Source organism: Schistocerca piceifrons, chromosome 1 (assembly GCF_021461385.2).
Source record: "Schistocerca piceifrons isolate TAMUIC-IGC-003096 chromosome 1, iqSchPice1.1, whole genome shotgun sequence".
Taxonomy (NCBI): domain Eukaryota; kingdom Metazoa; phylum Arthropoda; class Insecta; order Orthoptera; family Acrididae; genus Schistocerca; species Schistocerca piceifrons.
In genome coordinates this window covers 415,947,622-415,974,762 of record NC_060138.1, presented here as the reverse complement: position 1 = coordinate 415,974,762, position 27,141 = coordinate 415,947,622, and the positions used below count along the sequence as shown (strand labels likewise).

The following is a 27,141-nucleotide window of genomic DNA, read 5'->3' as shown; positions in this document are numbered from 1 at the left end:
AGAGAGAGAGAGAGAGAGAGTATTGTTAGATCACCATTGTTGGCAGTGGTCGAACACAGAACACTCTTGGCCTGAATTGACTGACTTCTACAGGCTCCCGCTGATACGTAACTAGGGACCCCTCATTCTGGGCGTTGTGAACATACTATACTTTATTACCCATATCAAACCAAATATTTATTGTTAATGGTAGAATTGTATTTTGAGTTGTCTGTCTTTATAGGCTGCGCCAAGCAGATCACGAAATTTTCCGCCAGGAAACAAGTGGAATTCCAAAAAACCTGAATCGAAGCCTTCCTCTAGAAGACAGCCAATTACTGTCACACTCAGTGGAAAAGGAGCTCAGTCAAATAATCAGTCAAACTCAGTGGTAATCAAATATTGTTGAACAGTTAAATAAGATTTTATAACATTAGCTATGTCTCTTTTATATTTACTTTGTTTATGTGCTTTGAAATAGCATTTCCTTTAGTTGAATGTGACAAAGCAATAAAAAATTGATGGTATTAAAAATACTGACTTTCAAGGCAGCAACACATTCTCACAGAAATGTGAAGGTTGCCAAATTGTTTGGATTTTGGAATACTGATTCTTACTTTAAGAATAGGCATTAAAGTTACCCTGACTCTACATCTAGGAAAAACTGCAGGATACGGCAATTTTGAAAGCAGTGAGTCACAAGTAAGATAAAAATTGAAGTTTAAGAAGGTGAAAATGGCAGAGAAGAAGATAGAAAGGGTAGTTTTAAGTTTCCTGCTGTCATTCGGATGGGTCAACAGTGTAATCGGGTAAGAGTAGGGATGAGATTAACTGTGACGATGGTAAAAGAACTTTCCTAGTAATGAATGAATGTCATGTGGCTAGGGCTTCCCGTCTGGTATATTTATGCAAAGCAATAAGAGGGAAGCACTTAAATAACAACCTAATCCATAGAAACTGTTGGAACCCCACTTCTCTCTGAGTGGACTGCAGTGACATTATAGAGAAGGGAAAGATAAATGTAGATGACATGTATACAACAGGAATGAAGCAACAAATAATGATTAGATAAATGTAAAAAAAAACCTCAGAAGAGATGAAATATTGATATGTAACAGATTTGAATCGGTTAGAATTGGAAGAGCAGTGACTATGAGCAAGGAATGAAAACATAGATTTTATTGTTTATCCAACATTAAGGATAGGTGTGAATGAAAGCAATGGGTTATTTTTATAAGAGCCCATATCTTGCAGAGATTATGATTTTGTGAGGCTGCTTTTGGAAATGTGGAAAGAAGAGTGAATAGAATTCATCTCATTTCTGGGCATTGTGAAAGTACATGGTAGTTTGGGTGTAGGTGATTGATGCATTCCATTTCAGGATACATGGAAATACACTGACACAAGAAAAATGAAAGTTGGTAGGTGTGTTTCTACATCTGAAAGATTATGACTATTCAGATTTTGCAATAGTGACATAAGAGAATTTCAAGTAACGACTCTAGTACGATGCAAATCAGGTTTGCTGTAAATATAGGTTGTAATGATTGTGAGCATTAGTTACCTGTGAGTTTGGATGTGGTGAATTCATGTTAGTCAAGAATACCTTGGACGCAACAAAGACACCATTGAAACTTCCTGGCAGATTAAAACTGTGTGCCCGAGCGAGACTCGAACTCGGGACCTTTGCCTTTCGCGGGCAAGTGCTCTACCAACTGAGCTACCGAAGCACAACTCACGCCCGGTACTCACAGCTTTACTTCTGCCAGTACCTCGTCTCCTACCTTCCAAACTTTACAGAAGCTCTCCTGCGAACCTTGCAGAACTAGCACTCCTGAAAGAAAGGATATTGCGGAGACATGGCTTAGCCACAGCCTGGGGGATGTTTCCAGAATGAGATTTTCACTCTGCAGCGGAGTGTGCGCTGATATGAAACTTCCTGGCAGATTAAAACTGTGTGCCCGACCGAGACTCGAACTCGGGACCTTTGCCTTTCGCGGGCAAGTGCTCTACCAACTGAGCTACCGAAGCACGACTCACGCCCGGTACTCACAGCTTTACTTCTGCCAGTACCTCGTCTCCTACCTTCCAAACTTTACAGAAGCTCTCCTGCGAACCTTGCAGAACTAGCACTCCTGAAAGAAAGGATATTGCGGAGACATGGCTTAGCCACAGCCTGGGGGATGTTTCCAGAATGAGATTTTCACTCTGCAGCGGAGTGTGCGCTGATATGAAACTTCCTGGCAGATTAAAACTGTGTGCCCGACCGAGACTCGAACTCGGGACCTTTGCCTTTCGCGGGCAAGTGCTCTACCAACTGAGCTACCGAAGCACGACTCACGCCCGGTACTCACAGCTTTACTTCTGCCAGTACCTCATCTCCTACCTTCCAAATTTTACAGAAGCTCTCCTGCGAACCTTGCAGAACTAGCACTCCTGAAAGAAAGGATATTGCGGAGACATGGCTTAGCCACAGCCTGGGGGATGTTTCCAGAATGACATTTTCACTCTGCAGCGGAGTGTGCGCTGATATGAAACTTCCTGGCAGATTAAAACTGTGTGCCCGACCGAGACTCGAACTCGGGACCTTTGCCTTTCGCGGGCAAGTGCTCTACCAACTGAGCTACTGAAGCACGACTCACGCCCGGTACTCACAGCTTTACTTCTGCCAGTACCTCGTCTCTTACCTTCCAAACTTTACAGAAGCTCTCCTGCGAACCTTGCAGAACTAGCACTCCTGAAAGAAAGGATATTGCGGGGACATGGCTTAGCCACAGCCTGGGGGATGTTTCCAGAATGAGATTTTCACTCTGCAGCGGAGTGTGCGCTGATATGGAACTTCCTGGCAGATTAAAACTGTGTGCCCGACCGAGACTCGAACTCGGGACCTTTGCCTTTCGCGGGCAAGTGCTCTACCAACTGAGCTACCGAAGCACGACTCACGCCCGGTACTCACAACTTTACTTCTGCCACTACCTCGTCTCCTACCTTCCAAACTTTACAGAAGCTCTCCTGCGAACCTTGCAGAACTAGCACTCCTGAAAGAAAGGATATTGCGGAGACATGGCTTAGCCACAGCCTGGGGGATGTTTCCAGAATGAGATTTTCACTCTGCAGCGGAGTGTGCGCTGATATGAAACTTCCTGGCAGATTAAAACTGTGTGCCCGACCGAGACTCGAACTCGGGACCTTTGCCTTTCGCGGGCAAGTGCTCTACCAACTGAGCTACCGAAGCCGACTCACGCCCGGTACTCACAGCTTTACTTCTGCCAGTACCTCGTCTCCTACCTTCCAAACTTTACAGAAGCTCTCCTGCGAACCTTGCAGAACTAGCACTCCTGAAAGAAAGGATATTGCGGAGACATGGCTTAGCCACAGCCTGGGGGGTGTTTCCAGAATGAGATTTTCACTCTGCAGCGGAGTGTGCGCTGATATGGAACTTCCTGGCAGATTAAAACTGTGTGCCCGACCGAGACTCGAACTCGGGACCTTTGCCTTTCGCGGGCAAGTGCTCTACCAACTGAGCTACCGAAGCACGACTCACACCCGGTACTCACAGCTTTACTTCTGCCAGTACCTCGTCTCCTACCTTCCAAACTTTACAGAAGATCTACTGCGAACCTTGCAGAACTAGCACTCCTGAAAGATAGGATATTGCGGAGACATGGCTTAGCCACAGCCTGGGGGATGTTTCCAGAATGAGATTTTCACTCTGCAGCGGAGTGTGCGCTTATATGAAACTTCCTGGCAGATTAAAACTGTGTGCCCGACCGAGACTCGAACTCAGGACCTTTGCCTTTCGCGGGCAAGTGCTCTACCAACTGAGCTACCGAAGCACGACTCACGCCCGGTACTCACAGCTTTACTTCTGCCAGTACCTCGTCTCCTACCTTCCAAACTTTACAGAAGCTCTCCTGCGAACCTTGCAGAACTAGCACTCCTGAAAGAAAGGATATTGCGGAGACATGGCTTAGCCACAGCCTGGGGGATGTTTCCAGAATGAGATTTTCACTCTGCAGCGGAGTGTGCGCTGATATGAAACTTCCTGGCAGATTAAAAATGTGTGCCCGACCGAGACTCGAACTCGGGACCTTTGCATTTCGCGGGCAAGTGCTCTACCAACTGAGCTACCGAAGCACGACTCACGCCCGGTACTCACAGCTTTACTTCTGCCAGTACCTCGTCTTCTACCTTCCAAACTTTACAGAAGCTCTCCTGCGAACCTTGCAGAACTAGCACTCCTGAAAGAAAGGATATTGCGGAGACATGGCTTAGCCACAGCCTGGGGGATGTTTCCAGAATGAGATTTTCACTCTGCAGCGGAGTGTGCGCTGATATGAAACTTCCTGGCAGATTAAAACTGTGTGCCCGACCGAGACTCGAACTCGGGACCTTTGCCTTTCGCGGGCAAGTGCTCTACCAACTGAGCTACCGAAGCACGACTCACGCCCGGTACTCACAGCTTTACTTCTGCCAGTACCTCGTCTCCTACCTTCCAAACTTTACAGAAGCTCTCCTGCGAACCTTGCAGAACTAGCACTCCTGAGAGAAAGGATATTGCGGAGACATGGCTTAGCCACAGCCTGGGGGATGTTTCCAGAATGAGATTTTCACTCTGCAGCGGAGTGTGCGCTGATATGAAACTTCCTGGCAGATTAAAACTGTGTGCCCGACCGAGACTCGAACTCGGGACCTTTGCCTTTCGCGGGCAAGTGCTCTACCAACTGAGCTACCGAAGCACGACTCACGCCCGGTACTCACAGCTTTACTTCTGCCAGTACCTCGTCTCCTACCTTCCAAACTTTACAGAAGCTCTCCTGCGAACCTTGCAGAACTAGCACTCCTGAAAGAAAGGATATTGCGGAGACATGGCTTAGCCACAGCCTGGGGGATGTTTCCAGAATGAAATTTTCACTCTGCAGCGGAGTGTGCGCTGATATGGAACTTCCTGGCAGATTAAAACTGTGTGCCCGACTGAGACTCAAACTCGGGACCTTTGCCTTTCACGGGCAAGTGCTCTACCAACTGTGTGTGTGTGTGTGTGTGTGTGTGTGTGTGTGTGTGTGTGTGCGCGCGCGTGTATGCGTGTGTGCATGCGTGTATTGTTGACAAAGGCCAACGGCCGAAAGCTTTAATTGTTAAAGTCTTTTTGTTGTGCCTATCTGCAACTCAGCATCTCCGCTATATGGTGAGTAGCAACTTTCCTTCTCGTAATATTGTTACAGTCCATCCTGAATTTTCCATTGTTTGATTACTCTACATTAATTATATTTTGGTGTTGTGACTTTTTCCTGTCACTGTGTGTTGCATGACTGCAAAATGAGATGCAGAATACTGTTGTGCTGTCCGAAATACAGTGATTTGTTGCATTTGAAATTTTTCTTCACTTACAAACATTGCAAAGGTGACATGAGGAAAACAATTTTTGAACTATGTTGCATGAAGTGAAGGCAGAATTGATATGACTGTATTCAGTAAATGTATGCTTAAAAGTTTCATTTGCCATAGATTGATGCAGAATGTGTTCCTTCTGTTATGGCCCCCTCCCCCCTCCCCCTCCACCCCCCCTCCTTTTAAATGGACATAGCACATTTTCTTCATTGTCATTGACCTATCCCGCTATGTGTTCATTCTCTAATGATGTAATTATTGATGGGACTGTAAACCTTATTATTCCAGCACTGTAATCTGGTTGTGTTAGTCAACTAGCTTCAAGGAAGGACATTGTCCAAAAGCACAGTTTCAATTTCAATATTGTTAATGTAATTGTCAAATTCTTAACACCTTCACTATACATCGAGTAGTTACTTTTACATCTTCAAACAGTAAAGTTGATGATGTTTGCAAATGTAAACAGATATCTCCAATATGATACATATAAGATTATTTCAAATTATAATTTTTTTTTCTCCTGAGAGCAATACTTCGGTCTAATTGAAGCTCCTCATGAGATGGCATGAGTAAACAGGTTTTGCCTATGTATTGGTTCTAAAACAAACCTAATGCAAAAGCAGGGAAGCTGTTAGAGGAAACAGTGGAAATTGGTTATAATGTTTAATTTCATAATTGTGTAAATAAAACTTTGGTAAATTGAATTCCACACTATTTGGCACATTTCTCCACACACACTGTTCATTGTCTCAGTAGCTTCTCATCCCATCCTATATTATGACAACTGAGTGAGGTGGTGGGTGGTGCAGTGTTTAAGACTTTAAACTTGCATTTTGAAAGAGTGGGGTTCATATCCCCTTCTGCTTTAGATTTGCTGCGATTTCCTGAAAGACGTTAAGGTGATTACTGGGGCAGTTTCATGGGAAATAACACAACCAGTGTCCATCCCAGTCCTTGTTTGAGTTTATGCTGTCTTGAATGACTTCATTGTTAACATTACTTAAAATCTTAAGTATTCTTTATTAATAATGGACTGAATCCCTCTCGTCAGTTGTGAGACAAACCAGTAAATAATGAAAAAGAAGTGGCCTTGAAGGAATGGGGGAATTTTTAAGTCATAATGACATGGCTATTTGTATTTATTATGTCATGACAGTATTATCAATTACTTAATTAATGCTAGTTGATATTAACATAATACATTGAATAGTTCTTGAACTTATATGTCCAACAAGTATTGTAATTGGTTTCCATATGCAACATGTGTGTCCTCGGTGCCAACTTTTTGTTTTCCAGTGCAATTGAATATGTAACAAATAGTGCAGCTACTGTTGTCTCACAGCTGATATATTCAAGTGAAATTAAGCTTAAAGTGCCTAGTAGATTTAAAAAAAAGAATATTTTTAAATGTCATGTGCTAGAATTGAAAAAGGATCTGTGGATGGTGTAGTACAGTTCTTGGTTTGTAATTACAAAGGACTCTGTTTAATTTTGGAATATTGAGCACCATTCCTTTCTCTCCATGTTTCAGGATTACTCTGTTAGGATATGATGTAAAAACAGTTGTCATTGTACTGTTTGTTTCTTTTTTTCTGAAAAAATCGTTTCAACATGTGAAGAATATAATATTTGTCACCTGCTTTGTAGGTCCGAACGGTTCAGTCATCTTGGACACCAGGCCGACCAGACAACTACGAAAAACCACCACGGTTTTCAAGAGGGGGTGCTATACCTTCACCACAACCAACAGATGCACACATTCCATCACTATTTGATAGAGCACCACCATTGTACCCAGAATCGCATTACAGTTTGCCTACAACTGTTGATCGTGTAAGGAATTCAGTTTAGTATAGAGAATGGTACTTCACCATATTTTAGTGATTACAGACTGTTATGTGACGTTTGTCATTTCAGGTTTTGTCTTAATAGAATGTTTTACAAAATGTGAATTAAAATGTGGCACCTGAGGATATGTCACTACAAAGCAACAGGGCAAGGAGTGCTGCAAAGGTGGGGAAGTGATCAAAGAGATAAACAGTGTGACTAGGGAATATTGGATAAAAGCAGACGGTATGAGAGGTGGTTGGAAAAGTCAGCTCTGGTGAAGTACGTAGTTGAGGCATATTGATGAGTTAGTTTGAGTGAGGAAAACATGAGAGTGGTTATTAATATAGGTACTGAGTGATTTGGGTTTAGAGCAGGTGTGCTTACTGCAGATGGCTAGGCTATAGGGAAGGAAACACTTCTGCATCTATGTCTGTACCCAGTAAATCACAGTGAAGTGCATGACAGATGGTAACTTTTTTTAACATTGATTTCGAAGGGGTGGAGGTTGTTTTTGTAGAGATTTTGTTGATTACTGGCTGGACTGATGTGAACGGAGGTGTGGATATTAACTTCATTGAGATGAATGGAGGTAGTTTTGGATTTGGGGAAGGACCAGGTGAATTTTACCAGGGAAAAGAATTTATGTTATAGCAGAAAGAATAGTAATTCATCTTCACTGTGAGTGCAGACCACAAAGCAAGGGTGCAAAGCTTTTTGAGAGGTGAGGAATGCCTGCATCATGTGGTCCATGGAAAAGCCTGCGTAGAATGGGTCCAAACTACTTCCTATAGCCATATGCTTGATGTGTTTTTAAGTATGTCTCTTATACGTAGAGAGATCAGGCAAATAGTAATGACAGGCAACTTAACTGTAGAATGTGTAGAAATACTGTGCTGCATAAGGCATGGCACTGCTGGTATACTGTTCTTGCATTTCTGTGCTAGTCGCAACTTGGTCCAATTGTCATGTTTCTTCCAAGAACAGCACAGACCTCCAGATACAAAGGTTAATGATTTGACAGTCAAGTAATAGAAAAACTGAATAAAAATTCCAAGTACTTCTAACAGACTCATTTAAAAATAGACAAATACAGGTGGGAGAAGATTGGAAGGGAAGGGCAGGTCACTCAGTCCCTAGGTTAAGAGGTACTAATGCATTCTGAGGACACTTCCCCCTTTATCTTTGTCTCCCTGTTTCCTCCCAGGAGGTTATTTCTGCTCAGTTCAGGCTATGAGTGATCAGTGTCTCCTTTCCAATCTTCACAAACCCATTCCTTTATCCACTCAGAGGAAGGAATTAACAGATTCAAAATCTGGGTGTAATTTTTTTTTCTATTTTTAAATATGTCTGTTGTTAATACCTGCAATTTCACCTCCATAGGGTAAGTAGTGAACAGCCATTCTGTCTCCTTGTAATTTTACAGTTTGCTTAAATAAATTTCTTTGACATAAAGAATGAAAAAATGCTGTTAGAAGTGAATTTAGATAACTTGGTGATAACATTGTACTGTTGTGAAAAGATCTTGAGAAAGATAAGGCCACACATTCAAGTCTGCATATACTGTCAATGGCTGAAAATTGGATAGACACTAGTGACACATCAGAGAAGGAAAAATAAACTTGAAAGACATAAGTTAAATAAATAGAAAAAGACATAAGTTAAATAAATAGAAAATAATGGGGAGAGGGAAGAAGAATGTGCAGTAAAGAGAGAGAGAGAGAGAGAGAGAGAGAGAGAGAGAGAGAGAGAGAGAGAGAGAGAGATAATGTTGCTAAAGTGACACCTTATAGACATTTCCAAACTATCAATTTTGGATGAAGTTGCCAGTTGTACGAGAACATCTGTCATGCATACTTGTTGTCTGTTGTCATACCTCTTGAAGGTTGAATCAAATGTGCCTCATCAACAGTTTCTTTCTGTAAGTTCATTTCTTGCTCATGAACTCTGTTCCATATGCTTTCAACAACATCACATACATTCTATTTTTCCAATTTATAACAGAAAATTGTGCTTTGTGATATTCTATCATGACTCAAGACTTGACACTCACTGTAGTTGATTGACCACAGTAAGAATATCTGTTTTGATGCCACATGGTGCTTTGGATAGATAAAAAAAATCTACTCACCAAGTGGTGGCAGGGGAACACACACACACGCACACACACACACACACACACACGCACACACACACACACAAACAATTTGAGTTTGATGGTAATGTACCAGAGGAGCCGCGAAGAGATTTTTGTTTATAGAACAACACGTATCTAATAATATAGACTATGAATGTTGAGTTGCTGATTCAGTATTCTGTACAAGTTCAGTATAAGGGTTGTTTGTTCCTTTGGTAGTCACTAGTTATTATTTATGCAGACGCTGACACAATTGATGTGAAGCTGAAACGTATGCTGACGATAGAGGTTACCCAATCATTATTTGTCAGATTAGTTTTCAACTTTAGAGTGTCTGAATGTGAAGTACTTAAATTCTTTGAAGATTTCTATTTCGATCCACTTGCTGTGTGGTCCAAATGAAATGCTCTGAGGATTATTATTTATGATTGGGGGCTCAGCATGAATCTAGACTTAAGAACAGTTTAATAATAGGATTTTTCGTCCTTTTTTCTTTGTGCAGTACTGTAAAGCATTGCCACAGTCAGTTGTATTATTGATAAATAAGAAGCAGACCCATATACACAGAAAACTGAAATTAACAACCAAATAAATTGATAAACATACCTACAGGAGCTAGTTTCCCTGACACTTTCTTTTACCAAATAAATAGTTGTAATATTTACACTGTATATTCTACACAATATTGAATATAAATTAATTCACCATCATTATGAAACTGCACAGCAACAAAGGATTTGCGTGAAAGGTACAAGGTGGTGCCCTTCCAACCTGTCCCCCCTACACACACACACACACACACACACACACACACACACACACACACAGAGCACCTACAAAATTAAGGACTGAATGGAAACTAAAGCAAATAAAATAACACTAATTCTGGTGCACATTTAAATGCTTGACAGTATAAAGCCGAAGAAGTAGAAGCAAGTTTTAAAAAAATACAGAAATTCATTGTCTTGGCAATTTGTGTATGTTTAGACCTGTCCATATATTCTTTGTTACTGGGAGGTTTTGTTGCTGTCTGTCTGTTCTTGTTAAACAGATAACGCAATGGAAAGAAGGAGATACACTTGGCAGTTACTCAGTTCAGTTTTGCACTAGAGCCTGGCCTTGAGTGCTTTGGGAAAATGTGTCTAATCATACAATGAAAGCATTCACACCCAGATGTCATAGTTGCTGGTGAATCTTCTGGGCTATGTGGCTGTGGTCTAGGAAACTATATCGTTCATGATGTTTTGCCCAGAGCTGCACTGAACGTCTTCAGAGGTGCTCCTACATCTACATCTACATCTACATTTATACTCCGCAAGCCACCCAACGGTGTGTCGTGGAGGGCACTTTATGTGCCACTGTCATTACCTTCCTTTCCTGTTCCAGTCGCGTATGGTTCACGGGAAGAATGACTGTCTGAAAACCTCCATGCGCACTCGAATCTCTCTCATTTTACATTCGTGATCTCCTCGGGAGTTATAAGTAGGGGGAAGCAATATATTCGATACCTCATCCAGAAACGCACCCTCTCGAAACCTGGCGAGCAAGCTACACCGCGATGCAGAGCGCCTCTCTTGCAGTCTGCCACTTGAGTTTGCTAAACATCTCCGTAACGCTATCACGGTTACCAAATAACCCTGTGACGAAACGCGCCGCTCTTCTTTGGATCTTATCTATCTCCTCCGTCAACCCGATCTGGTACGGATCCCACACTGATGAGCAATACTCAAGTATAGGTCGAACGAGTGTTTTGTAAGCCACCTCCTTTGTTGATGAACTACATTTTCTAAGGACTCTCCCAATGAATCTCAACCTGGTACCCGCCTTACCAACAATTAATTTTATATGATCATTCCACTTCAAATCGCTCCATATGCATACTCCCAGATATTTTACAGAAGTAACTGCTACCAGTGTTTGTTCCGCTATCATATAATCGTACAATAAAGGATCCTTCTTTCTATGTATTCGCAATACATTACATTTGTCTATGTTAAGGGTCAGTTGCCACACTCTGCACCAAGTGCCTATCCACTGCAGATGTTCCTGCATTTCGCTGCAATTTTCAAATGCTGCAACTTCTCTGTATACTACAGCATCATTTGCGAAAAGCCGCATGGAACTTCCACGGTGGGTTTTTCCCGTCCCTCACGTTTTATTCGGCACGTACCTGTCTAAAACGCATTTTATGATTGGCTTGAACTTTTTCCATAAACACTCAACATTGTCAGTGTCGGAAGAGAAATTTTCGTTTTGATCTGCACTGAGTCTTGCTGACTAAAACGCCAGATACTCCATAGATGTCCACTGCAGCTCTGGACAAAATGTCTGGAACCAAAAATTTCTGTAGACCACAGTCATACAACCTGGAAGATTCATCAACAGAAGTTTCCCCAATGCTTGAAGACTGTTGCATGTGCACCATGTTCAGCTGTAAGGGAATCTTTATTGTGAGAGCTGCTTTAGTTGGTTGTGATTTCTTATTGGAGAAAAGGGTGAAAAAATAAGAGAAGACTACTGGGCTCTGTTACACCACCTGGTGACACACAGAGAAATTGTAATACAAAAAAAGTCACTCGATTTGTTTTGTGAGTGAGTAATATGTGAACAATGTGTCCCTTTTGTTGCAAAACAAGAAGTAGGATTTGTAAGGTGAGGGTATTACAGTCACAGTCTCAGAATTTGCATGCTGGGGAGAGAGTGGTGTCTGAAGGGGAACTTTAAATTCAACGCAGTGTATCTAAAATTTTACAGTGTTTTGAAATACACTGCCTAGATTAATGCCAGATATTTGGAATGTTTAAGTTGACAACTACCTAGCATAGGACCAGTAAATTTGTACATGCTCTGTATCTACAGTGTACCTAAAAGTTTTTGAGCATTCTGTTTCTTGCCCATGTTTCCACTATTAAATACGTTAGTTTGGTAAAAATAGTTCTGAATGTTATTTCAAGATTATTATTAAAAAAATAGGGTCAATTGAAACACTTTCCTGTTACATTTTTTGCAACTGGTTGCAATAGCAGATACACACTGAACCAACAACATTTTTCAGAGAAAACAATGTTGTTTGAACATGATCAACACAGAGATCCGCACAGATAAAAAAGGAAAAAGGTTTCAACCAAATCATTCAACAGGCTGCTCTTATACACTTGAACCATCTTTATTGACGTATTCTTCTATTATTGCTGGATATCTGTTGTAAGGTAGGTGGACATCAGACAACCTGTGTGTTGGAAGTTCATCCCTGTTGTACTCATTAGTGCCAGATTACTCAATACTATATTCCTTTTGTATATCTTCTTATACAGTTTTGAGAGTGATTTTTCTTTCTGTCCAGCACCTAATTCATTTAAGCTTCTCCCACTTCCTAACCATTGCCACTTCATTTATTCTTCTTCTTCTTCTTCTGCTTTTTAAATTTGTGTATTTGTGGCTTTGCTTGAAAGGCTGCTTTATGAATTGAGACGTTTCACATGAGTCTTGTATTATTTTGTATTCAGTATTAGTCGATTGTATGCATGAAACAGATGCATTGTTTGAAAACCAGTCAGTGTTATTATCTGACCTATTTTTGTTTTTAATGGTTGTTTTGGAAACATTTTAGCTTGATTCTATTTTAGTTTCCCTCATAACCACATTTTGGTTCATGGAATAAAATTGTGACTGAAGATATATGGAAAAGATTTTTCCTCCAATTGTTACCCACTTGATTCTACATTTCATCAGTAAAGATAATATTAATTCAGAAGCCTTTACAGTCATAATGGTTCGGTCTTGTGGGTTTCCAGTGCACATGTTCATTTTTGTTGCACAGTTTCTCTGCGTTTGATGTATGACATGCATGTTCAGCCCACTTGTACATTTCATTTCCAGGTTCCATATCAGTCTGCTGCAGCACCTATTGTTTATGAAGAATTTTATATGCCCCAACAACCTATTCCACAGTTATGTGAAAGCTTCAGCCAGTGTGAGGTGACACCTTCTGTGTCAACTCGTGTGCGACCTCCCATTACACCCGTACGGCCTCCTGCTGCGCCTGTGCGACCGCCTCTTACACCTGCGAGACCTCTTGTTACACCTGCGACACCTCCTATGACACATCTTAAAGAAACATTGCGGAAGGCTAGAAATAAAGTGGTAAGTATCATTATTAACAACCTCAGTTTATGACATAAAAGAATTATTAGATTTCATACTAGTGTCCTTTTAAATTCTGTAACTAACAGAGTTTAACTGTAGTTGTAAATTATAAGTGTGCTATCTTCACTTGATTGAAGATGCTTGTAACACAAAATGTTGCAATAACAGAAAAACTAAATTTTTCGTAACTTTGTAACTTTTAGAGGTTTATTTTTGTAATTTTATTCCCGCCTTGTTAGAGGAGCGGAGACTTGAATTTATAGGTTATCTGTGTCATTATTACTTAGTCTGATGACCTTACAAAAACTATCTGTTTTCCAGCAACCTTCTGTCATTATTGAGTCATTCTTGCCTCGCAGAGGAAGTGGGTCTGAGAAGCTATACACAGATAAACTGCATGAATATGCTGTGCAGCATGGCCTGGGGGAACCATCATACAAATTAGTACCTCGTAAACCGAAAGGAGAACCATTTGTTTATAGTTGTGTTGTAAAGGTAAGTTATCAGTTGGTGACTTGACGTTAATAGATCAGTGATTAATAAGAATATTTTGGTGCTTCTCGTGTTTGTTCCGTTGTTTCTCCTGTCTCAGTTCCTGTTGTCCTTGTAGTCTGTTGATGGTATGTCAGTATAAATTTGTGGATAAAGTAAAATAAGATTTTAAATACTATGAATTCACTCGAGTATGAAGTTGTAAGAAGAGATACCAAAAACAGTGGCTTTCAGTCTTTCTTTTGACAATCCAACATTCCCTAAATACATTAAAGCAGTATATTTCCATATCAGTGTAGAACTCTATATCCAAACTTCTGTGCATTGTTACAAGTGTTAGTAGTTTACGAACACACTAACTGGGGAAAACAGTGGATCATTTTCACGTGAGCTGCATCTCCTCATAATATTGTGTCAGTAATGATTGTGCCGTGTCAGCTGAGCGGGGGGGGGGGGGGGGGGGGGGGGGGGGAATAAATAAAGAAAATTATGTTTCTTTCTGTTGTGGTGTAAATCTGAAACAAGTGTGGTCTGCCTCAACAAGCCAGATGATGAATAGTTTCACTTCCATTTAGTAACTGTAACTCATTGGTAAACAGCAGTATGAATTTACTGCATTGGAGGGAAAATGAATAATGCTGGAGAATGCAAACTCAACTAGCTGCTACATGTTTAATGCAGCAGAGAAGTTTCCACCAGTTAGGCATGTTCGCTCTCTTTATGCATAGCACAGTGACTGGGAATAGGGATATATATCTATAGGATAGCAGAAAAATGTTGTAGAATCTTAGGAGGCATGTTTAGTCAGTACCCAATTTCTGTGTGTTATACTACAAGAGTCATTCAGATATTCCTAGTACCAGTGTCCATGAATTCTAGGGACCTGGGGATGAAATTTGCTCTCTGACTTACCTGTTTTCCTGTCCTCCTCCCAAACTTAACCTACCTTAGCCTGTCTTAGTTGCTTCCTTGGTCTATTATTTATGTTACTAATTATTTTTCTACCCATAGATTCCTCTTCTACCCAGTTTATTTTCTCAATTTTCTTATTAATTTCATTCTTTCAATTTATCATTGTATTTTATCTTAATGCCATCTGTATTTTTCATGACTTTCACTACTTTTCATGGTCTTTCAAATTAATTTTGGACAATGTTAACTGATGCATGATCTTTCAAGTTTCTACTTACTCACACTGTTCCTTCATCTTAGCCTTCTGTTCCCCTCAGAAGATGGAATGTTCTTAACTTGGTTTCTGAGTGTCACCCCTCCCCTCCCCTCTCCAGCTAAACTGTGAATTTTATCAGAGAATAGCAGTCTCCTTTGATACGATGATTTGAAGAATTTTACCCTTTCTCTTATGTACAGCTTTTAATTTGCTGCATGGAGGCCAGTAATTAGTAAACAAACTGTTTATTGCACATGCTTGCCAGAGGCTTTGAGAATCTGCATGAGAATTATGTTTTTTGATTAATATATGTTTGTGTGAGGCTGATCTTGGCTCTGTTAAAACTTTATAAACATGACCAGATGCCTTTTTTGCAGTATAAGGGAGTAACAATGAAAATTATGGATGTTCCTAGGGATTATGAGCTGACTTGCTTGTGTATATGGCATTTACTGTCTAGTTTTCGGCTCTTCAGTCTTCCTTTCCTTGTGTGCATGTTGTACGCTTCACTGGATTGCAATTTCTAAAATAAGGACAGTTTACATTGTGGTCAAACTTTGCTGCAAGATTTACCATAAATGTTGTCATCCATATATGTTGTAAGTGTGTGGTCAGTACATTGTCCTTTAAAAGCTCTGAAATTTATTGGAGATAAAAGATTTGCGGTGTCTGAAAGAGAAGTCTTATGCGGGATATTCTGGGTGTTTTGGATACCTGATGTTGCAGTGTATGCATCCATAGGAAATGTGCTATTAATTACAGTTCAACTTTGATTACTCCGTTATTAGTATTGCACGTTACTAACAACAGTCATCATAAACTCCCAGAAGGTGCCAAGGCTCTTTTCAAATTGAAGTTTCTATTTCATGTGTATTTTGGAGTCAACGAGCATTGGAAACTGTGTAGCCTGATAAACAGTCAAAATTTCAACAAAAAGAGTGCCAGTGTCCAATCGTCTCAAGAATTTTATTTTCTGATACTTACTGAATTGACTTTTGGATATAAATTAGAGACAACTTTTCTTGTCATTCTTTTTTAACTTTGTCCTTTATGTTGGAAATATTAGTGTGTAGTTTCCATAGATTAAGTGTTGTGATGTATAGCAAGGTGTACAATATTTTATTAATTTTGGATGTATGTTTAGTTACATTACAGGACACAATGTTTAAAAAAAATGTTGTAGAATCTTAGGAGGCATGTTTAGTCAGTACCCAATTTCTGTGTGTTATACTACAAGAGTCATTCAGATATTCCTAGTACCAGAAACCAGAGCAAGTTTGACAACGGACACATGGAGTCTTTAATGTCATTGTGGCATCTGTAATGTCATTGTGTAAATATTTCCCAGGTTACAGAGTATGCTACATTACTGTTGTTCAGTTCGGAGCTGGATGCGGCCTCACTAAGAAAGAGGGCTCAGTATGCATGTCCTCTTTATTTTGTGGGGAATTAGAAATTGGTGTAAACAGATTCCCACATGCCTCAACAAACTCAGTAAAACTGGAATGTCATAGTTGCCATAAAGGTCACTTAGAAACGTTCTTGATTCAGTAACCATTCACATATTTAAAAAAAAAAATAAAAAAAAAATAAAAGTCCTTGCAATCCAGATGTTCCTCACATCTTAAAAAAACAAACAAATATTTCACTATAACAGTTTGGGATGGTCATTGGGACAATCACAGAATCTACCATGGGTAAAGAAAGGGAGGGGATGGGGGGGGGGGTGTTACGGTCACCATTTCCTAATTTCCTAGTAGTTGCAGTGCCCATAACCATCTCTTACTAAATGAGATGCCAAAGATGTGATTAATTTTGGGGAAATGTTTCACCTCCATGAAGACTTTAAATGTTCTCCAGTTCTAATTCTGTCAGTACTCATTAACTGCTCAAAAATTGCCATTTGAACCATCCCAGGGGATGATGATGATGATGATGATGATGATGATGATGATGATGATGAGAAACATTCTGGAACATTTTTCATTTTATGGCACAACCTACTTAGTGCAAACTTGTTTAGAGCCCTGAATTTAGGTGGTGACTAAATATTATCATGCAACACACACTTGTAGACAAAGGACAACATCGAATGATTTTTCTTAGAAATAACATAAAGCGTTACACATTGTTTTACATGATGGCACAGTTATTGTGACTGTAAACTTTCGACTAGTCAAGGGCACTGAAAAGTAGAATGTAAATAGTAATTGATATACTTTTCTCTATGTTTCCTGTCGTCAGTACTTATGCTTCTGTAATCCTTTCCTTACTTATAAATCTAAAAATTGAAACTCCAGGTAGGAATATCAACAATGTAAGAAAAGATACACTGCTACTTACCGTTGCTACTTACTGTAAAGAAGACAAGTCAGCTTTCAGACAGGCATGATTAAACAACACTCATTTGTTAGCTTTGGCCACAGCCTTCGTCAGTACACACACACACACACACACACACACACACACACACACACACACACACCTGTCAACTTCATAATCCTGGGCTGGAATGTAATGTGTGTGTGTGTGTGTGTGTGTGTGTGTGTGTGTGTGTGTGTGTGTGTGCGCCTTTATTGACGAAGGCTGTGGCTGAGAGCTAATTTGTGAGTGTCTTTTAATTGTGCCTGTCTGCAACTTGACATATCTTCTTTATGGTAAGTAGCAATCTTATAAATCTGTATTACAAGTACAACAATGAAAATAATCAATTTTTGATAATATAAGATAGCTGGCTAGATAAGAAATCTACTCATCAGTTGGTGGCAGGAGAACACAATATAGAAAAAGGTTTTATATATGCAAGCTTTTGGAGCCAATATCTCCTTCCTCTGGCAGAAGGGTTGAAGGGGAAGGAAGAGAGGTGAAGGAGAAGGAATGGAGAGGTTTAGGAAAAGGGGGGGAGTTCCTTGTCATCCCGTCTGATAAGTCTCCCCTGACCTGAGACTCTAGCTGACTTTTCCGAACTCTGTCCCTTTTCCCGAACCTCTCCAGTCCTTTTCCTTCACCCCACTTTCTTTCCCTTCAGCTCTTCTGCTAGAAAAAGGAGCCACTGTCTACGAAAGCTTGCATATGTAAAACCTTTTTCAATATGTGTTCTCCAGCCACCACTTGTTGAGTGGATTTATTCTCTCTCCAATTACACTCTATTACAAGTAAAATATTTGGTGATAATATCCCTTCACAATAAAATCATTCCTCTTTTTCACTACTTATATAGTTTTTAAAATACATACCGTAATGTGTTTCAGCCACAGCCATCGACAGAATCACATTTAGAATCTCAGTAAACTGTATCTTGTTAGTCCATATGTACGCTTGTGCCAGAGATTAGTCTATGGCAGCATCTTTAGATTTTCTGTAGAATGACTGTTCTCAAATGGTTAAGGAACTTTATGTTTTTCATTTAAATTCTGTTCTTCTTTTTAAGGGTGGATATTGAGGTACATGTTCCATTCATACATTTTTCATCAGAAATGATATTTATTTCAGGTTGGTGATGAGAATTTTAATAATTATCCCGATGAGAAAAGAACACCAGAGGAAGCAGCAGAGTCAGTTGCAAAATTGGCTGTACTGGAATTAACAAAACTGAATAAAAGCCTTTCAGCTCAGAGCGGTACTACAACTGACAGAAATGTAATTATAAGAAGAGTTAGCCAGGTATGTATTAGAAAATATTGAATAATGCTGTGAAAGTAACATACCATTTTGACTTTTTTAGAGTAATGTCAGAACATAATTATGTTTGGTTTTTGTTATTTTGTTCAGGCATGAGTCTGGTGATCAGGTTTATTAGAGGATATTTTTTCTTGTAACCATCTCTTTTCTTCAATTTTCTCTTTTGGGCTAAGTATATTTTTCCTCTCTCGCCGTGACTATACTGGTTGTATCAAAAAGAATCATCCGATATAAAAAAAAATCATAACCATTATGTTGTTTGAAATATGTGCATGAACAGTGTACTTTTGGAAAGAGCAAACTCTTGAGTTTTACATGGCTCCTGCTAGGTAGCAGCAATGTGCACCCACTTCAGTTCTAGTAAAAATGGTGTTAAGACAACAGAAAGCGTTTCGCTTTCTGCGTTTTGTGCAGTGCGGGTCAGTAATAACAGTTCATTATGATTTTCATACTAGGTATGATGTGGATACTAATACAGCACAGAGCATTAGATGATGGCATGAACAATTCCCAGAAACAGATTGTTTGGGTAAAGGGAAATCGCTGGGCTGTCCCTGAGTGTCTGACACAGAAGTCAAATGCATCCGCCATAGTTTCACAAGGAGTCCACGGAAATCCATTTGCTGTGGTGCTCGACAGCTCAAGATGCCACCGATGTCTGTCTAGTGTGTTGCGTGCACGTTTACACATGAAACCACACAGAATTCAGCTACTGCAAGCTCTTTGTGAAAATGAGAAACAACAATGTGTAGAGATCTGTAATTTTGTTCTTGGCAAGATGGAGGATTATAGTTTTCTTCCACACTTAGTGTTCAGTGACGCGGAAACATTCTATTTAAATGGAAAGATGAACCATCATACTGTGAGAATATGGGGTACGGAAAAACCACTTGAAGTTGTACAACATGAGAGGGACTCTTCAGAATTTAATGCGTTTTGTGCAGTTTCACGGGAAAAGGTGTAGCGTCCATTTTTCTTTGCCGAGAACACTGTTACAGGAAGCATGTATCTCAATATGCTTGAGAACTTTATTTTTCCGCAGTGGAAGACTGATTCGAATGACTTCATTTACCAATAGGAAGGGGCACTGCCACACTGGCCTCTGGAAGTGTGGAAATTTTTAAATCAAAGGATTACTGAATGATGGATTGGTCGCACTGGACCAGATGATTCAGCCTTACATCACTGGCATCCAAGGTCACTGGACCTGACTGTATGTGATTATTTCTTTTAGGTTTTTACAAAATACTTTGTTTATGTGTGTCTGTTACCAACAACAGTGAATGAACTGAGACAGCACATAACAGTAGCTGTGGAAGCTGTATGTAACGCAAGACATGCTTGCTGCAGTGTGGGAACGATTTGAATACTGCACTGACATGCCATGCATCTCAAGGGAGGTATATTGAACACTTGTGAAAAGGTATGGAAAAGAACTTTGTGAGATGCCCATTCATCAAAAAACAAAATTAATTGTATACGTTTATTAATTTCAGAAATATAGATGTGCCAAATTGGATGATTCTTTTTGATACATCCTGTATTACTATTGGGTATAAAAGGATGTAAGTCTTGACATTTCAGTGTGAAGCAGTGAAAATTACTGATTATACACAGCCACAAAGACACCTAAAATGTACATACTCATGGTAGCGGTGGGCCTGATGAACTAGTCTTGCCACTGCCACATGTGTGTGTATTTTGGATGTCTGTGTGACCAATTGTGTGTATGCATGAATATGACTACTCTCAAAAGTAATCTCTCTCTCTCTCTCTCTCTCTCTCTCTCTCTTTCTCTATTTGTTTAGTTGGTTCCAACTTCTGTGACCCCATGAACCAAAACACGCCTGTTTCTTCTGTCTGCACTTTCTCCCACTGGCTCCCAGGTTGGTACACACTACTTCTGTGATACCATCGACCCATCTCATTAGCGTCCTCTTCTCCTAATGCCTTTCAATCTTCCCCAGCATTAGAGTATTTTCCAGTGAAACATATCTTCTCATGATGTGTCCAAAGTAGGTCAGCTTTTGTATTCGTATCAGACCTTACAGGGAGCACTCTGGTTTTATTTGCTGTAATGTTGATCTACTCGGTTACTTTGCAGTCCATGGGACTCTTTAAGAAGGTCCTCCAACATCACAGTTCAAAGTAGTCTATTCTTCGCTGTTATGCATTTGTAATGGTCCAGGTCTCTCATCCATACGCCACAACTGGAAAGACCGTAGCCCTTACAATACGGACCTTTGTTGCTAAATTTATATCTCTACTCCTTAAAACCTTGTCAAGGTTTGACGTTACTCATATATCAAGCAGCAGGCGTGTCCTGATTTTGTGGTTGCAGTCACCATCAGCCGAAATCTGGGAACCGAGATAATTGAACATAGACTATGCCATTGTTCTTCTCCTACATGCCGTGAAAACATATTTGTAGTTGCTATAATTTTTGATTTGTCAGCATTCAGCCTAAGACAACCTTCTTCTCTTTGTTCTTTCAACTTTAACAAGTGTCTTCAACTCCTCTTAACTTTCTGTGAACAGTATAGTATCGTCTCCATAACTAAGGTTGTTTATATTTACCCTAGCTCCTTTAATTCCAGTTTTTTCTTCATCTAGCTCGGCATTCCTCATAACATGCTCTGCGTATAGGTTAAATAAGTAAGGTGCCTTGCCATACCCCTTTCTGGATCTTGATCCATTTAGTTGTCGTCACTGTGGCATCTTGGTCAGAGGATAAACTCTGTGTGAGATGAATGAAGTGATTTGGTTCTCTCATATTTTTGAGTACTTCCAGTAATTTATTGTGATCAACACAATCAAAGGCTTTGAGTAATCAATAAAAGAGACAGACATCTTTCCAGAATTTTCTTGTCTTTTCCACAATCCACCAAATGTTGGCAATTTGAATTCTGGTCCCTCTTCCTTTACAAAATCCAGCTTGTTTTTCCACTAGTTCTTGCTGTACAGGGTGATTTTTTCCACCGTGTGTAAACTGCAGGATTGATCCATGAGAGGATACAGAACCAAAATAATCTAATGAACCCTTGTCAGGAAATGCATGGTTTCCAAGCTAGACACCATTTATTCAATCGTGCATTGTTGCAGAGACTGCGGTCTAATATGCTCTCTTATCATGCAGCCATGTTTACAGTATGTATTGAAATTTGTGTCCTTGTGTCTCAGTGCATGTGTGTATACTCCGTAGCATGTTCTGTCTCTCACATTCACATCGGCCAGGCTGCATCTGAACAGTGGCAAAGGCAGCATTAATACGTTGCTCACCTGCCACTTTCATTGGTAGTTCACTGATAATAGTGAAACCTGCTTTTCACTTTTCAAGGGACTTACCGTATTTACTCGAATCTAAGCCGCACTTTTTTTCCGATTTTTGTAATCCAAAAAACCGCGTGTGGCTTAGAATCGAGTGCAAAGTAAGCAAAAGTTCTGAAAAATGTTGGTAGGTGCCGCCACAACTAACTTCTGCTGTCTAATATATGTAGCTCTACACAGGCATGCTTTGCAGGCACAAAGATAAATACTGGCGCCAAAACCTATGCGCCAGAAAATAAATTAAAAGAAAAGGTAGAAGAATGTAAACATTATGCTGTGTATTCTTTCGTGTTTGCTGCTATCTCATTTAAATTCTGTCTGCCTAATAAACTACGAAACTAGAGTGAGACAACAGCAAACGTGGAAGAATATACATATAATGTCATGTTTATATTCGTGTTATTCTTATGCTGAGTAGTGATACAGTCAGAAATGAAGCACGAATCTAAGATGACTAATTTCTGTACAGAATGTAATGTACTAAAGAGGCGTCTGCAAAGATTTTCAAACGGAGAAAAATTTTTGCTTAACTCTCATTCAGAATAAATTCCATCATAAACAGTCTATAATTTGGTTCTTGTTGATCATCATCAAAGAAATCAGCAGTGTAAATAAAAACAAATAGCAGTCTCTTACCATTGTTTCGCTTATGAGACAATTCCTCTCTTTGTTTTTATTGTAAGTGGTGGCAGCGCGCACAAAAGCAAGCCATGCCGCGAGCGGTGACAGGTCGTAAACACTCATTACCAGAATGCGACAAACAATGCATGACACAGTACAATAATGCATTTTCAGCTTAGAGAGACATAAACACCTACAACAAAGAGAACGGCACTTATCAGATCAAAGCAAAATAAACAATAGATTCAAACCAGACAAAGCACGTGAAAAACGAAGGGTACCCGTATAAATACGGACGGAGCGCCTGACACATAGCAATGGCTATTTGGTAAAGCTTAACTGTTAAGCTTATGACTCGAACCAAACTGCTGTAGCTGTATCTTCATCCATTCGACCTCAATTGAGTCTCATGTTACAATGGACCAACTTTGTTTCTATTTTGAGGGGCGGTCTAGAACTTTTATCTCCCCTTGAAGTTTGAGTCTCAAATTTCAAGTGTGGCTTAATTTCGGGAAATTTTTTTTTTCCTTGATTTCGAGTCTCACTTTTCAGGTGTAAAATTTGGGATAATGTAAAATGTGGGAAATTTTTTAAGCAGTAAAAGTTAAGCATAGGATCCCCTTTTTTATTTTTGTACTTCATGTATGTATATAGTATATATGTGTAATATGTGTCAAAATATTCATCAAGAACTTGTTTGTTATCCAATAAATGTTACCTGAATTTTGTGATATGTTTAACTGCAGACATAACTAAAACTGGTAACTGTCTGGGAAGTAGAAATGGTTTAACTTAATGTCATTCATCATATTCATTGTTTTTGGAAAGCTTGCAGAAGTCATTCATTATTTAAATAATGTAACACTACTCCAGTTACACATTTTTTCATGTGTAGTGTGATGCTTTCCAAGAATTTATTCTCATTTTCAAATGCAAATATTTACATAAGTATATTGTGCAATGTTTGCATATACGCTGTTCTGCGTTTTTTGCACTGTAGTCATCTTTTTGAAGTTATAAAGTACCGCGGCTCCTCCATTATGGAAATCCTCCCCGCCCCTTCCTCCCCCCCCCTCCACATACACACATGCACACACCACTACTTGTGTTGTTTTTGTGTGAAATATCACAAAAGTATATAACTACATAGACTTCTGCGACTGGTGTCATGATGGTTAAGATTCCTCTTGGTGTTGTACCATGTCATTGTACAAAATACTTTATAAAACTTAAAACCAACATTTTGACCATATTACACGGCCTTCCGGAGAAGAGGACAATGAAGAGAAGCTTCCACTAGTGCACTTACCATATGTGAAGGGTGTCAGTGAATGGCAGGCAACATCCTCTGCCGATGAGGTTGAAACTGATTTTCTGCATCAGCCACAAGATCTGCAGCATGATAGGTTCCACCAAGGATGCAGTCAACAAATTAAGTATGGCAAGAGTATATGAACTTCATTGTGAGTGCAGAGCCGCCTACATAGCGGATACAGGGAGACCAGTTAGCTCATGAGCAGCAGATTATGAACGCTATGTGCTATTAGCACAGCGTAATAAATCAATGATAATGGACCACCACTGTGACTGGACAGCATATCTTTTTGCAGGAAGCCCATGTGCTCACAAAAGAGGTGTGGATGCGGCAACGCAAAGTTCGAGAGATGCTTGAAAATATTAAGCAGCCTGACAACACCAATAGAGAGGATGACTACACTCCTCTGGTTTCCTGGCTGCCAGCTATTCCAGTCCAGCAGGCTGTGAGTGGTTGCAGGGCAGGAGCCCTGGTCATGTTTTTGAAACTTTATTGGAACTATAATATAATAGGCGTCATGACAGAAGGGGAGACTAGGAAAGAAGCTATTTGTGGTCTATCCAGCTTGTCAGTGATTGATGACAGCCTGCAAATCAGGTTGGGACGTGACAGCATAAACAAAGAGTTACAGGGGAAATGTTATTGCGCAACTGTGACATTTGGTGAATTCTCTCAAAAGATATGCAGTTGATGCAGATTATTATAGAGAGAAAATTAAATGATGGCCTCGGAAGCTCCTGGATTTCACACCTACAGGAAAGAGACCGCCAGGGAGACCCAAGAAGCGTTGGAGGGATGGCTCCATGAAGATTTAAACCAAGTGTCAATAGATGTGGATGGATGGCGGATAGAAGCAATGGACAGAATACAGTGGAGGAGGTGTGTGGTCCACTGAGCCTGATCACGTAGTAGTAGTAGTAGTAGTAGTATTAGTAGTTTTTGGTGTACAAAAAGCAGTTTCTGAGTGGCCGTATGTTACAGAATATGGCCGCAAAGTAGAGTGGATGTGTGGTACGTTTTCTTCTTTTATCTACTCCTCCTCCTCCTCCATGGGAGTCAGCAGGAATTTAAAATGAAATCTTCAGAAATAAATATTTCATTAAAATAACAATACTTCCCAAGCAAAAATGACAGTATACCAACAACATCACACAAAGTATCCCTCCTTTACACCCTAACCATGAACAATGACACTGAGAGATTGTGAGGGAAGATATTTCAGATGAAAGCAGGTTGCTGAAGCTTTTCAGACCAAATCATCCTTCAGACTAAAGTCAACAACAGTACAACAATATGAAACAGGTTACTACTGTCTTACACATTGCCATATCCAAGACTTTTGATAATACTTATAGCAAGGATATTGGCCTGTAATTGTGTGATTACTCTCTTCCTCTCATTTGATAATGAGATTTCACTGAAAATATGCACACTAACTGATCATGTCTGAAAAAATTGCTCAAGTGACTGCGAGTCCACTTGATGTTTCACCACACCTATGTGAATTTTTACTCTTCAGTTATTTAATAATTGATTTTATTTTTCCCATGCATGTTTCCTATATAATCATCTTAGAATGCTTGCATTTTAAAAGTTGTATGTTTAAAAATTCTGAGTATGTCTGTGTACCAACAAAATTAATGTTCAACTTACTAACAATAAAAGGAGACCAGTTTTAAGAATGTTACTTTCTTTTGTTATTGCAGATAGTTAAAGATTACGAGAGTGGACTGTTCATTACACAAGTTCCTGTGGAGTATACAAAAAGGCATAGTGAATCTCTTCCTGACAACTGGGAGAAAATAATTAGTAACTGCCCAACCATATCCATGGATACGATAGCAGGAAAGACAATTCTGTGGCCAGTACAGGCTTCACAAGAAACACAGGTATTATATATAAGATCTTTGTTAACACCTAGCAGGAAAATTGTCTTTAAAAAAAGGTGACAAGAACATTTTTCTGTGAAGTAAACAGTGCCTTGAAATTTTTCTTACAGAAGCATTATACTGTAGTAGACTAATGAAGAAATATGACTTTAAAAAAGTCTGTATTAAACTGCTCTTTCACTACCAGTTAGTCGATTTTTATGGAACACGTCAGAGCATAAGGATGCAGTTAAAGCTTGGAAAATAGTCACATTACCCATGTAATGCACCACCTGGTATATTGCAGACAACTTCCTTTCCTACAGTAACAAATGGGAATCACAGTTCCCATCTCACATTTTTTTTAAGACTCTGTGACTCTCCTTTGCTGCTATACACCACTGGTGACATGGTAGATCAAGTTACCAGTGTAGACAGTTCGTGATGGCTCATCCTGACAACTGATACAAATGTAGAATGTCGAGCAGGTTTTGTAAATGATCATTGCTGAACCGAACTTTAACTGACAGCCATTTTCTTGACTTGACAGTCACAATGAGTTAAATTTTGTTCTTATCACATTGTTTTTCTCTGTTTTGTTTCTGCAGTCTTTGTGTTTTGTTTTCTCTTCAGAGTTGTTTACTTTTTGTCTGTCATGCCTCCACTCTGTTTCTTTTCACTTACATTTACCAGCAGAGTACAGGTTATTGTGTGTAGCATATTACTGGTAGTGAAGGTTTTCAGTGCAGCTGGGCTTCCAGAACTTATTTGGCTTTCTGAGGTGCGCTCTCTCTCTCTCTCTCTCTCTCTCTCTCTCTCTCTCTCTCTCTCTATCTATCTATCTATCTCGAAATCTGGTTTGGAATGGCTACTCCTTCCTTTGCTAGCTCTGTTACATTTCTATATCAACTAGGGATCAGTTCATGTTTTGATGCTATTGCCTACATCCCTCATCCCTGTAATTGGTGAGAGGAAATGAACAGACTTCACTTCAAAACTGGCTAGTTCTTTCAAGTGTGCAAGATGAAGTGATGCCTACTAAAGTAGAAAAAAATGTCATTTTGTAAGGCAGAAGGTGCAGATCTCTTGTTTCATCACTACACAGCCACATTTAATAATTTCTATCAGATCCCTTTTGTGGCCTTCATATTTTTTAACTTGTAGTTCTGATGGGTGATGGTAGTAGCAG

The 27,141-nt window shown here is 39.7% G+C and overlaps 1 protein-coding gene across 3 annotated transcripts in view; it reads left to right on the top strand.

Annotated features, from left to right (window-relative positions):
* The window catches only part of LOC124798408 (tudor domain-containing protein 7A-like), a 192,227-nt gene that overhangs the window by 35,484 nt on the left and 129,602 nt on the right, over positions 1-27,141 (top strand). The window contains exons 4-9 of one of the 3 annotated variants that reach the window (XM_047261806.1): positions 224-370; positions 7,018-7,203; positions 13,214-13,477; positions 13,802-13,975; positions 18,633-18,803; positions 25,791-25,973. In XM_047261806.1, coding sequence (XP_047117762.1) covers positions 224-370; positions 7,018-7,203; positions 13,214-13,477; positions 13,802-13,975; positions 18,633-18,803; positions 25,791-25,973 — 1,125 coding nt within the window. Of the gene's footprint in view, positions 1-223; positions 371-7,017; positions 7,204-12,525; positions 12,544-13,213; positions 13,478-13,801; positions 13,976-18,632; positions 18,804-25,790; positions 25,974-27,141 lie in introns of those variants that run through there. The other 2 variants (XM_047261814.1, XM_047261822.1) reach the window with 2 other exon arrangements.